General features: G+C 42.1%; 1 protein-coding gene across 6 annotated transcripts in view; it reads left to right on the top strand.

The window, feature by feature from the left end:
• Positions 1-11,649, top strand: part of hoxa3a (homeobox A3a) — a 35,106-nt gene that overhangs the window by 18,226 nt on the left and 5,231 nt on the right. For 2 of the 6 annotated variants that reach the window (XM_040020657.1, XM_040020662.1), the window contains 2 exons: positions 4,659-4,719; positions 8,618-9,200. In XM_040020657.1, the coding sequence (XP_039876591.1) occupies positions 8,735-9,200 (466 nt within the window). In that variant the 5' untranslated portion in view covers positions 4,659-4,719; positions 8,618-8,734. Of the gene's footprint in view, positions 1-2,905; positions 3,315-3,635; positions 4,720-5,954; positions 6,690-8,617; positions 9,201-11,649 lie in introns of those variants that run through there. The other 4 variants (XM_040020658.1, XM_040020663.1, XM_040020660.1 and 1 more) reach the window with 4 other exon arrangements.

The following is an 11,649-nucleotide window of genomic DNA, read 5'->3' as shown; positions in this document are numbered from 1 at the left end:
TTTATTGTTTGGAAAATATACATATATACGCCTTTGGCATACAGGGTTGCCGTAGCTCAGGTATTCGAGCAGACGGGCTACTAATCGTAGTGTTAGAAGTTCGATCTCCCGACCCCTCCACACGTGCCGAGGTGTCCTTAGGCAAGACACCTAATCCCAAACTGCTTCCAGTTGAAGGCTAGCACCGTGCATTGGAGATTAGGTGCCAAATTGCAAAGACAATGCAAAGCGCTTAGTTTACCAAGTGCTACGTAAGTGCAGACTATTTAGCCTGCTTACTGGACCTCCTATGGACAACAAGAACAAGAGCATTACGATGGTCACATTCAGTCTAAACTTTGCTTTTAAATACTGAACACAAATCTGTTGTAAAATAAGTAATACACATATAAGTGCAGAGGTAAAATCTACTGCGTGTGTTTCTGTGTCTGTGTGTGTGTGTGTGTGTGTGGCAACTGAGACGCTTCTATGCAATACAATTTTAATGAACCAAAATAAACAGTCAGTATTTATGTTGGCAACGTTCAGCTCCAAATAACTGCATGCACTAAACCACGCATCCCAATAAAAATAAATAAAAGTAAAATAATATTAATAGCAATCTCGAATGATGATAGCAATTATTAAACAGCGTTATTATTATATTGCTTTAAACCCTTAAGTGTAAGAAATAAATGGACAGTTCAGTGAGAGTGAACACAATAGTCAAGTTATTATTATAACTTGTCCGTAAACTGTCCGGAACTGTATTATTATTATTATTATTATTATTATTATTATTGTGGACGTAAGGCTATTTCCAAAATTTACTTGCAACTAAAGCTTGCTGGGTCATTTCCAATAAAAAAAAAGCCAGGAGTCTGTTCAACATGTAAATTAAAACATCTTTATTACAACAATCTCATGCAAAAACGTGCCAGTCGTCCTAATCCGCCACAGTGTTGGTGTGGGCTCATCAGAGGTGGCTCCCCTCAGCTTCAGGCGTTGAATTTTGCTTTAGCCTTGATGTTGGGCTGTGTAAACCTCGCAGAAAGAGTTATCTTGGTCTGAGAGTGTCGGTAACCCAAGCCTGGCTGTTAAGAGCTCCCAGTGTCAACATTGTGGGAAGATATGGACCGCCGTCTGGCTAATATCCAGAGGTCTCTGCCTCTAACTCCTCTTCGCTGACAGTGATAAGGAGCCTTGATTTGTGTAAATACCTCTGATACAGTTGTTTAATGCGAAAACAGCCCGAGATTTAAAACATAATCAATCAGCTACTTTTGGCTCAAGGAGAAAGTTTTAACTGCTTTATTGTGCTTTGTTTTCTTCTGCTGCTTCTTCTTCTCCCGAACAAAATGCAAATCTGGAAAGTAGTAGGTTAGGAGAAAAAAAGTGAAATCAGTAGGCTACCAGCTGAGGACTTTTGATTTCCAACTTCTCCTTGTTTTTGAACTCCAAATAACTTTCCACTCAAGACTCCATGCCTCTGTCCTGGGTCAGGGAAAAGTTCAGGTGCGGTGGCAAAAGCTGGCGTAGGGGTTGTCTTCCAGAGCAGGGCCGTGTCAAGCCATAAATCCGCTGACAGCTTCAAATCTACAGAAGACATTAAACAAAATTAGCATTTGCTTTAACAAAAGAAAGAGAGCCCATCTCTTCACATTCATGCTTCCAAAGCCTGAAGTGCAAATTTAGCCTTCTTTCTCTTAACGCTTATCCTTATTTTTCTTTCTTTTAAAAAATAAATGTTAAATATGAGGAAGGTGAGCTAATAAGAGGGGCTCTTCCTCTGCTCCTGCCTTTTAAAAGTTTACCGCTCAAGTTGTAGTTTGAGAGGACAAAAGCTGATGTGGGAGTGGGGATGCTTTCTATGTCCGCCCCAAATGATTAATAGTTGTAGTGGAATTTTTTCCACGCCCGCTGCTGCTTCAGTGTTGACGGAAAACAAGCGCCAAACGGTGCCGTGAAGTACAAAAGCTCTTCCAGGCTGGGATTTTTGGCAGTACCTGGAATGTTTGAAGGTGGATGTATTTCACGGTGGTACACTATTTATATAGAAACTGCTTCATATCAAGGCAGACATGGTGGAATGATAATTTTAAAAAATCCCCCCCACAACCCTTAACCTTTGCGCCAGCTTGTAATTTCAACCATCACTCAGCTGTTCATAGGAAACGCGTAAGTGCATGTAGGTCTAATGGGGGTCCATGTACTGATCAGCGGGGTCGAGCAGCCGCGCTTTGGTCACCTCAGCTCCGCTTTCCGCTCTCTGCTGACTGACAGGCAGCCCTCACATCCACCAAGACGCTCAGCCTCCTTCATGTAGGACAGGTAAACGTGTAACGTGTTTGTATTTGTGCAGACTTTGCTGATGGAGGACCAGAGGCTGACTAAGTGGTGTCAAAGCACGAGTCTGACAATTAGGACTTGGGGGGCGATATTGAGTTGAGTTTTCTGCAAGGCTCCTCTCAAACCTGACTGTGTTGTTACAGAGAAGGAAAAAAAAGCACATTCACTGCCAGCGAGGAGTAATTATTATTCCACTCTTAAATTATATTTAGTAAGGTGTGTGTGTGTGTGTGTGTGTGTGTGTGTGTGTGTGTGTGTGTGTGTTAGAGGTGGGGGTGCCATCCCCATGCATAACGCGAATTATTACTCCGCAAAACACTCTCGTTACAGTGTGGCTCGGGGCTGCTGTGCACTCGAAGCTCAGCATAATACGGCAGGATTAGCTCTTTCAGCTGCTAACAGGCACCAAATATATGGCACTTTAAAACTGACAGAACAGTCTTTACCCCTGAATGGGCGACACGTGGGGAAAAAAAAGAAGCTGCTTCCCCTGCGAGAGGCTTGCTCCTCTGCCAGATACATTGCAGTGTCACATACCCCTCTTTTTTCTCCCTCCAAACTGATCCGTTTCTCCTCGGGGGCAATGACTGCCTCCATTAATGATTCACGGGCTCAAATAAAAGGGATTTAAGTTGACGTTGCGTCACGTGAGCGCGGCGCATAATACTGCGCGGTGTTATGGCACTGGGAAGAAAACCGGAGCCCCGGTCTGGCCATATGATGCAGATTATATGCGGGTTACCCCCACTTTCCGCGAGGGGAGTCCTGGCTTTGTAGTTTGTTTATCCAGGGGAGGAAAAAAGAAAGTAGAGGCAGTCTGAGAGAAAGAGGATTCCGGGTTTGTGGATGTATTCTGCTGTCACGGACGGATATGTTTTTCCACGCGGACGGAGTCAGAGCTCGAGCTTTGGGAGGATGGATTTTATTTTGAGGTATTTCCGCTGATTGTTCATTACTGTCGTGAGTTATTGCTGCGCGAGGCAGAGGTCAGTAACAAAGGGTCCAGGGCTTCTTCTTTTTTTTTATTTGCAGGGAGATCAAATTGACACATATCAAGAAGCTTCATTTATGTATTAATATCTCAGTTATCACAGCTAATAGAGCGAAGCAAATACCTTAGACCAGAGCGATTTATACAGATTGTACGCATAGCCATTTAAGGATTTGTCTGGGTCATTAAGGTTGAGACATTGTTCCAGTTTATGCTTGTTTGCCCAACGCTGTGATAAATGCAGCTTAAATTTCAGTCCAAAACTTTAAACAGAGGCGCGAAAAAAAAAGGGGGGGGGGGGGGGGGGGGGGGGAGATTTCAGTATTAATTGCTGCTTTAACAGCGTGAGCTATACCATTTGGATTAAGAGGCCTGTGTTGTAAATAAAGCAGCCATTTAAATATCGGCTTCCAAGCAAAAGCTAAATAAATAAATAATAATAGTCAAAGCGCTCGGCACCTCTGTAAAACAAAACATCTCGTTGCTTTACGTTTTTGTGCGTAAATCATACATCAAGATGAGATCCGTGAAAGAAAAAAAAAAGTATAGGAAAGCGGTGGGGTTGTGTCGCTCCGCCAGGGAAACGAGGATATAATGGAAGACGGAGTGCCATCCAGGACCGGGCGGCCGCTCTGAGGTCACGGCGCTCCTGCTTGATTTATGGGCGCGGGGACTTGGGGAAGATGGTGCGCCAGAGCTAATGACTATTCGATCCATTTGTGGAGAAATTGCATGCCGGCCAGCAGGGAAACAACAAATGCGTTATTTGCATATAGGCCAATTTTTATGTTATTATGATTTTGTGCTGATAACCAGCCGTTTGTGGCTGTAACGCTGTTTGTCCACGAAGAATATCAGAATTTGGCCTTTTACTTTCTGTTTTCTATTTTGTGTATTTGTTTTTCATAGACTGACATTGTCTGTGTGTAAGTCTGTGTTTTTATGTTAAAATGAATTAAAATTGACTGCTTCCTTTAAGCTGTAAAGATATCTTTACTTAACTAAAAATAGTTTGTTTTTAAAAAAACAAAAAACGTCTCATTGGATCTTGCAGTTTAATCAAATAATCCCAAATAAAAGATGACTTAATTTCATTTGTTCTTTTTTATTTATTTATTTTTAAAGATTTTGACTTTAATTTTTTAAGTCATGACGCGCGGGCCTAAACAACGCACGCATAACAACAATTGCCTTATTATTTATAATTACATTCGATCTTAACAGTATATTGGAGCCCTGGATTTAAAATAAAACCCACACTAATTTAATTTACAAAATCGTTGAAATGTTGGATCATTCTCCGAGAAAATGTAAATATTTGTTCTACTCCTCGTTGCAGAATTCCAGCTTAGTAAATTCTGGCCAACGCACGGTCTCCCAGACACCTTGAACTGCCTTCGGTAAGTCCATATATCTTTATTGATTTGTGTTATGAATGCTTGATGGTGATATCCTTATTCAATTTCTAATAAGCACCACACACGCCCACCGAAGCACTCGCAGGGATAGAGAAGCAGCCTATGGCTTGTACATTTCCTTGTAGCAGCAATATGACCAGCCCGAGAGCAATAATTCCTTCTCTTCCACTTGTCTTTGTGGTGCAATTTGTCACTATAAAAGTGACGAGAGGAATCGCAGCTCTTGGAGCGGTGCCTTACTCATTTCAAAAACCACTTTCTGTGAAAGCCATCTGCTTCTAGCTGCCACAGTTTACAGAACTGAAGTTTTTGAAAATATTTTTTTCTTTTATCAAAATCCCTTTCTTTCTTTTTCCTCTTTTCTTTTTCCTTCCCACATTTTGCGCCTTATTATGTCCGGCAGTATACGAGCCCCGCTGACTTTTAACCCTCTCCTCAGGGCCACATTAAAAGAGAAAGTCGAATCAGCATTTTAGCACAACACAAAGAAGTAAATAATTATACAGACTGGCTACTTTTGGTTGGGGGGGCAAAAAAAAGCGCAGTTAGCTTAAAAAAACCCTCACATGTGAATTTTTGGGTCCCACTCAACCTCCCACGCCGTCCGTGTGTTCTACAGTTTTTAATTGTGTCACTGAATTTTGTCCCAGAGCCTGAAACCAGCAGAGAAGCTGCAGCTCTGGACGTGTTTACAGCCCGGGGAAGCTGAGAGGACATAAATCTACTTTTCTCAGGCTTTCTTTTTGGCTGCAAAAGACAGCATTAATATGCTGAGGGATTCCCCCTGCTGCCGCTCTCTTCTCCCCTGGTCCTCGCTGCATGTCCTCCACTTTGCCTTTTGGTGATGAAACTTGTGCCCATTTTTCACACCATGCTACTGGAGGGGGTTGATATAAATCGAATACAGCTTTGATCAGCCATGCTTTCATAAATCTCAGCTATTTGAAAGCACAACTATATATACATATATTTGTGCGTGCGTGTGTGAGAGCGTCTCGGCGTGTGCGCAGTATTTCGGTGTATTTCGGTATTTATTTTATTCTCGTGTTAAAAAGCCATAAAGGGCGTACCTGGCGCAGAAAATGAAAACGCACTGTTGTCTCCTTTTTTTCGCCAAAATGTGCAGAAATGCGGGTTAATGATTAAGCCGTGGATAGAAGCTCTTTATGTCCCATGGAAATGGAAATGCAGCATGGTCGGGGCCTGATTATTCCTTTGTATTCCACCTCTCTCTCTCCCCCCCCCATCTCATTCACTGGGTTTATAATTCCACTGCAGGCCACGGAGTACATAATAACAAGAAAGATTTAAAACACTTTAGGGAAGGACTGTGCTATTTTTGTAGAGATATAAATATATATATATATGTATATATTTTTTCTTCTAGACGCACTACCTCATTTGGTTGGGGGAGGAGGAGAGGCAACCACTTGATTTGAACAGGCTTTCCAAGGCGCTACTTCATTTGCATAATTTTTCTTGTCTATGGTGACGCTCTGGTTCGGGGCAGTTCACTGGTGACTGCATGGTACTAGTGAAGGATCACATACACCAGCATAGCCTTGGCCGACTTTAATATTGCTATGAAGCCCTGGTCATAGCTCTATAGCAGGACGATACATTCAATCTTGGGGCCAGATAAGTCTTATCTCGTTGACCCGACAGCTCACGCCTGCTTTCGTAATCTCGGTTTACCCGTCCACGTCGAGTAGGAAAAAAAAGGAAAAGAGGAAAAAAAGGGGGCTTCTCTTGGCTCTTCCTTTTTTTTTTTTTTTTTTTTTTTTGTTGTTGTGGCTGCTAATGCTCGGTGTATGGCAGGGCGCAGTCTGCTACCACTGCTTCACCCAGTCAGCCCTGTCTTTAAACTTTTCTCTGGATTACTGCTTTGATCGATTTCGTCGCTGAATGAGAAAATATTGCTTGGTGCTCTGCATTCGTCGTAAGAGGATAAGGTAAGCAGGCCAGGAATAGGCTCCCTCGGTTGTAAATGGCTGAGTTTGTATGTCGCGCGGTGATTTATCACCGTATGACTTAGATCTCGGTTCAGGAAGAGTTCACACACACACACAGTCAGGCGGCCGGATTTCTCCAGCGTGGAGCGGAGGGGCTGCGCAGAGAGCTCAAGTCTGTCTTTTGTCTCTCTTTTCTCTGCCGTTTATGACTATCGCAATGGTTCGCCTGGAGATACACACCACAGAGCTTCGTGATATCTTTTCCCGGTCATCACGAGTGCAGACACGGTGAAGACACGTCCTTTCAGTCTGCGGTTTAACAGCGCTGAGGGCATTTTGAAACTGATTTGCTTTTTGTTATTGTATGCAGAACGGCACAGGCCAGAATTGCTCGACATTTACATTTTCCGTGTGCTCATTTTATGATGATGCATCGCATAGTTATGTGTCTGCTTCGGGGCTATGGATTATGAAACATGCAAGAGGGCTTCTTTTTTGTTTTAAACCCTGTTTTTAAATCATTTTTATTGCCCGTGTAACTTTTGCTATCAGACATAAAACAACCCGACTCATCAGTTAAAATCTCAACAGTGTTAAATGCAGTGTATATATATATATACATACGTATATATATATATATATATATATATATATATATATATATATATATATATATATATATATATATATATATATATATATATATATATATATATATATATATATATATATATATATATATATATAATGTATTTATTTGCTTTATTCAAACGATGTATAATGGCTAAATCTATAGAATCTACAGAGTAGTCAGCAAATGCGAAAATGAATGGGAATATTTTATTTCTACTGAAAATCATTATCTTTATAATAATAATAATAATAATAATAATAATAATAATAGCGGTTCAATCCACTGTTTCATTGTTAATGTCCCATTAATGTCCCATTATAAAAAGATTTCCCCCAAAAGAGCAGTGATGTGTGTCTATCATAGTTTATAGTCTCTCCCCGAGGTTACATGAATTATGGTGCTCCAGCAGCAGCCTCTAGCTGTACCATCCCCGGGTTTCTGTCTGCTTAATACTTGCTTTGTTAGGGCTTGGCTGCTCACCGGGCCGCTCATTCCGAGCGGGCAGTCCCGGCTCACTGACCCCCCCGCCCTCATATATCACCGCGACCGGCCGCCGCGCAGACAGCGACAGCAGCCATTATTATGGGCCTACTATGGAACAAAGTTCAAACCATGGGCATGGAGATGCACGGACGCCGGCCGGTTTTTCAGGTTTCCTCTGGGCCTTTACATTTTTTCTACTATTATGAGGAAACGTAAAAAAAAAAAAAAAAAAGGGGGGGGGGGGATTAAAAAAAAGAGACAGACTATGTGGCAAGCTCAGGGATATTTTATTCTCTTAAAAATTATGAATTTTTTCTAAAAGTAAAAAATAAAATGGGTTGAAAGTTTGTGGATCCGACAGTATGTTTTTCACTCGCTATACAGGAAATTAGATACACCGTTGACAGCCCTGTTGGTAGAATAACAATGTAAAAGAAATATTATTTTCCTGTGTGGTAACCCTCTAACAAGCTATTTCCACAGCGCATTTCTCCATAAGGCCTACTCTAACTATATTCTGCTTCACTGTTAGTTAGAATCAAATATTTTAAAACGCCACCCGTCGTCTTTTCGCGTTTCTAAATGATTTGACAGTCTGAAATGCTTTTAAAATGGTTTTATGTTCGCCACAGATGGTAATACAAGGTTAGTGCGTGCCTCTGTGCCCCGTGTAAGCCATAAGGTAAACGGTAATAGTCCACAGAATTGTTGGCCCTATCTTGCCTCCATAGTCTCCTGTGTCAGGGCTGCATTGAAAAGTAAGATGGATCGCCACCATTTCTTCTCCTCACAGTGCTTCTTGTAACCCTAGGTTCACCCAAGGAGGCCATTGGCGGAGAGGCGTCACGTGACCACGGGGTGCCAATGTTATTCTACAAGGGTGTCAAGACCCTGTCAGTTTCTGAAATAAATATTGGGAAACGGCGAGATGCAAAAGGCAACCTACTACGACAGCTCCGCAATTTACAGTGGCTACCCATATCAAAGCGCAAATGGCTTCAGTTATGATGCCAATCAGGTCCAATATCCCCGGGCCTCTCATGTGGAAAGTGAGTACCATCGACCTGCCTGCTCCCTGCAGTCTCCTGACGGCTCCGTGGCTTTGCAAAAGCCGGGGGAGATGGCGGAGAGCTGCGACAGGACCACAGCCATTCAGGCGGCGCAGTCCAAGGTTCATCCCGAAAGCAATCAACCGCAGGTGCCGGTATCAGGCCCACCCCCTCCCTCACAGTCCCCCGGTGCTATCAGCCAAAACACAAGCAACGGATCCAACCAACCAGTCAGTGCCAAGAACGACTCCCCGACCTCTACCGCTCGCAGCAAGCAGATCTTCCCCTGGATGAAGGAATCCCGTCAGAACACCAAGCAGAAACCCACCAGTAGCTCCAGTTCAGGTACTCACTGCATTAACATGACTGCTCCTCTAATATCCACACTCTTTGTTGGTCTGCAACCAGAAAGTTGCTCAAGTTTGGTTTAGAGAGGATGCAATGCACAAGGGGGTGAGCAGGTAAAGGCTTACGAGGAAAGGGGGGTGGGCCCACAACAGAACAATACTTCCCCTGGGAAGGTCACGATGGTGTGTTTTCTGCATCGGGGACAGGAAGTTGTTAAATGTTTTAAATCATTAATAATCAGTGTGTCATTGAATTACATTGCTATTGCTGTAATGTATAATTACCAAAATCCCACACATACCCTTTACTATTACATTTATTTATTCTACACTGCAGTTGTAGTGAAGTGCAGTGTAAACTGACAGACTGGCTACACTGCATCCTGGTCAAAATCTGTAAGGATTGTTACAAATTATTTGCGCAATATGACGTTTTAGACTGCGGAAAAACTGTATGCCACATTAACAGTAGATATCACCATTTGTTGTCTCTTTTGCCCTGCAGCTGACCTGTCCCTACTGTAAACACACCTCTCCTCTGATCTCATAATGGTCCTGGACAGACAACAAACACACACAACAGTTGTTTCAGTTTGTCCTGCTGTTTTGATTAGCGAAAAACTCTGTGGGTCAGTGTGCATGTGTGGGAGATGGTCCGTATTTACTTAGAGGAAAGCTAAACATTTCGAAATGCACATCTTCCCACGAACTTCTTATTTTGTAAATTCAGTGGCTATATGCTTTAATTTCGGTGTGCAGGTTATAGTGCACTGATAGAAGCAAAGGCGCGTGGCTCGATGAGTATCAGGAGAGGTGGTTTTTTTTGTGTGTTTTTTAACAAGTCCCAACCCTTTACGCACGTTCATGCACGCAAGGTAGAACCTGCTGTTTTGACGCCAGGGAAATTCGGGGTCAGGGGTTCTGAGTTTAGCTCTGGGTAGTCAACACTTCTTCCTTTCTGTAAAAATAAATGGGTAATAATCTAATGACATTCCAGGATCTTACCAAGTGCAATCGCTGAACTGCAAGGCAGTGTGGCGCTTTTCATTAAGTTTAGTTATTTCAAGTGCAGCAAAGGTTTTTTTAATTTGTTTTCAGCATCACATAGCCGATTTATGGAAACCCTTGATGCACGTTCAAGGTTTATAAGAACGGCAAATCTTATTATTGAGATCTCATTGTCAAGATGAAGACACTGTAGTGGTTTGAAGAGTCTTATTTTTACTTCCATAACGAAGAGTTAATTTCAGAATTGCTTTCAAAGACCTTTTGCGAGCTGGAGGATTTTCTTAATAAATTAAGCAGCAGTCTTCAGTGAATGCGTAATGCTCATAACTTTGTTACGCTGTTAAGAAGTCTTCATGACATATACAACATTTAAAAACCCAGGCTTTATGAACAACTTTGGAAAGTCCTTTACATTTTACGCATATACTAATTCCAGAAACTTCTTTGTTCACTGGACAACTCAGGCCGGATCGGGTGGATCAGGACTCTGTTTTTTTTAATTATTATTATTACTTTTTTAGTTAAAATGCAAAGCAGACTGGTTTCAGCCTGAATTGTGCTTGGTAGGGTGTGTTAATGAGTTCGAAGAACGCCCAGTATTTATCATGAAAATAATTTATACGCACCTGTTACTCACGTAGGAAAGATGCATAGTGCTTGACACATACGTTACAGTTAGCATCTTGCATGACCTAAACTAAGTGGCCTTTTGACAATCAAGTCGTCAAAAAAGTAAAACTAAACCGATCCGGTAATAATCGTGTGATTCTAAGGCATTACGTCAAATCCACGTGATCACTTATTTCTCATCCATAACATAACACAATGGACCAGATTATGTCATCCTGCATTGCTATTACTTTAGATTTGGGCGAAAGGCAGTGATAGTTATTAAATGTTGGCCGCCTGCCATAACAGTAAGTAGACTAGCACCTTGCAATTCTGCAGCCAAGATCCAGCCTCTTAAGCTTATCAGTGAGGGCAAGGCGAACTGTTTTATATACACCCTGAGGAATGCATAATGCTTGTGTTTGCATTATGTGTGAGCTACCCTGCAACTATGGGGGGAAATGAGGGTCAAGATGTTTTAGTAGTAAACCTGAGGTTACCTGATTCCATATCAGATACTGAGCCATTATTGTCCAGTTGCACTTTTTACTTTGCAGTCTGTGAAGCTGTGCATGTGACTAGCTGGCTCATGGAGCCTTGATGATAACTCCTGTGATTTGCCATAGGGGAGTGGGTTTATTAGAAATATTGAGATGTTTGGAACATATGCACATACGCACGTTATTAGTGTTACTGATCATTATGATACATATTTAAGTGGGCAAACTTATTTAGTAAACTCCCCAGTCAACACCACCGCCCCCTCCTGATCGCAGAGTTTGCTAACAGCTATGTGTTGTCACATGATGTCGCCTTCACTCTCCTGTCTT

This window comes from Simochromis diagramma, unplaced genomic scaffold, assembly GCF_900408965.1.
Source record: "Simochromis diagramma unplaced genomic scaffold, fSimDia1.1 OVJJ01000753.1, whole genome shotgun sequence".
Classification (NCBI taxonomy): domain Eukaryota; kingdom Metazoa; phylum Chordata; class Actinopteri; order Cichliformes; family Cichlidae; genus Simochromis; species Simochromis diagramma.
This window is presented reverse-complemented; position numbering and strand designations above follow the sequence as displayed.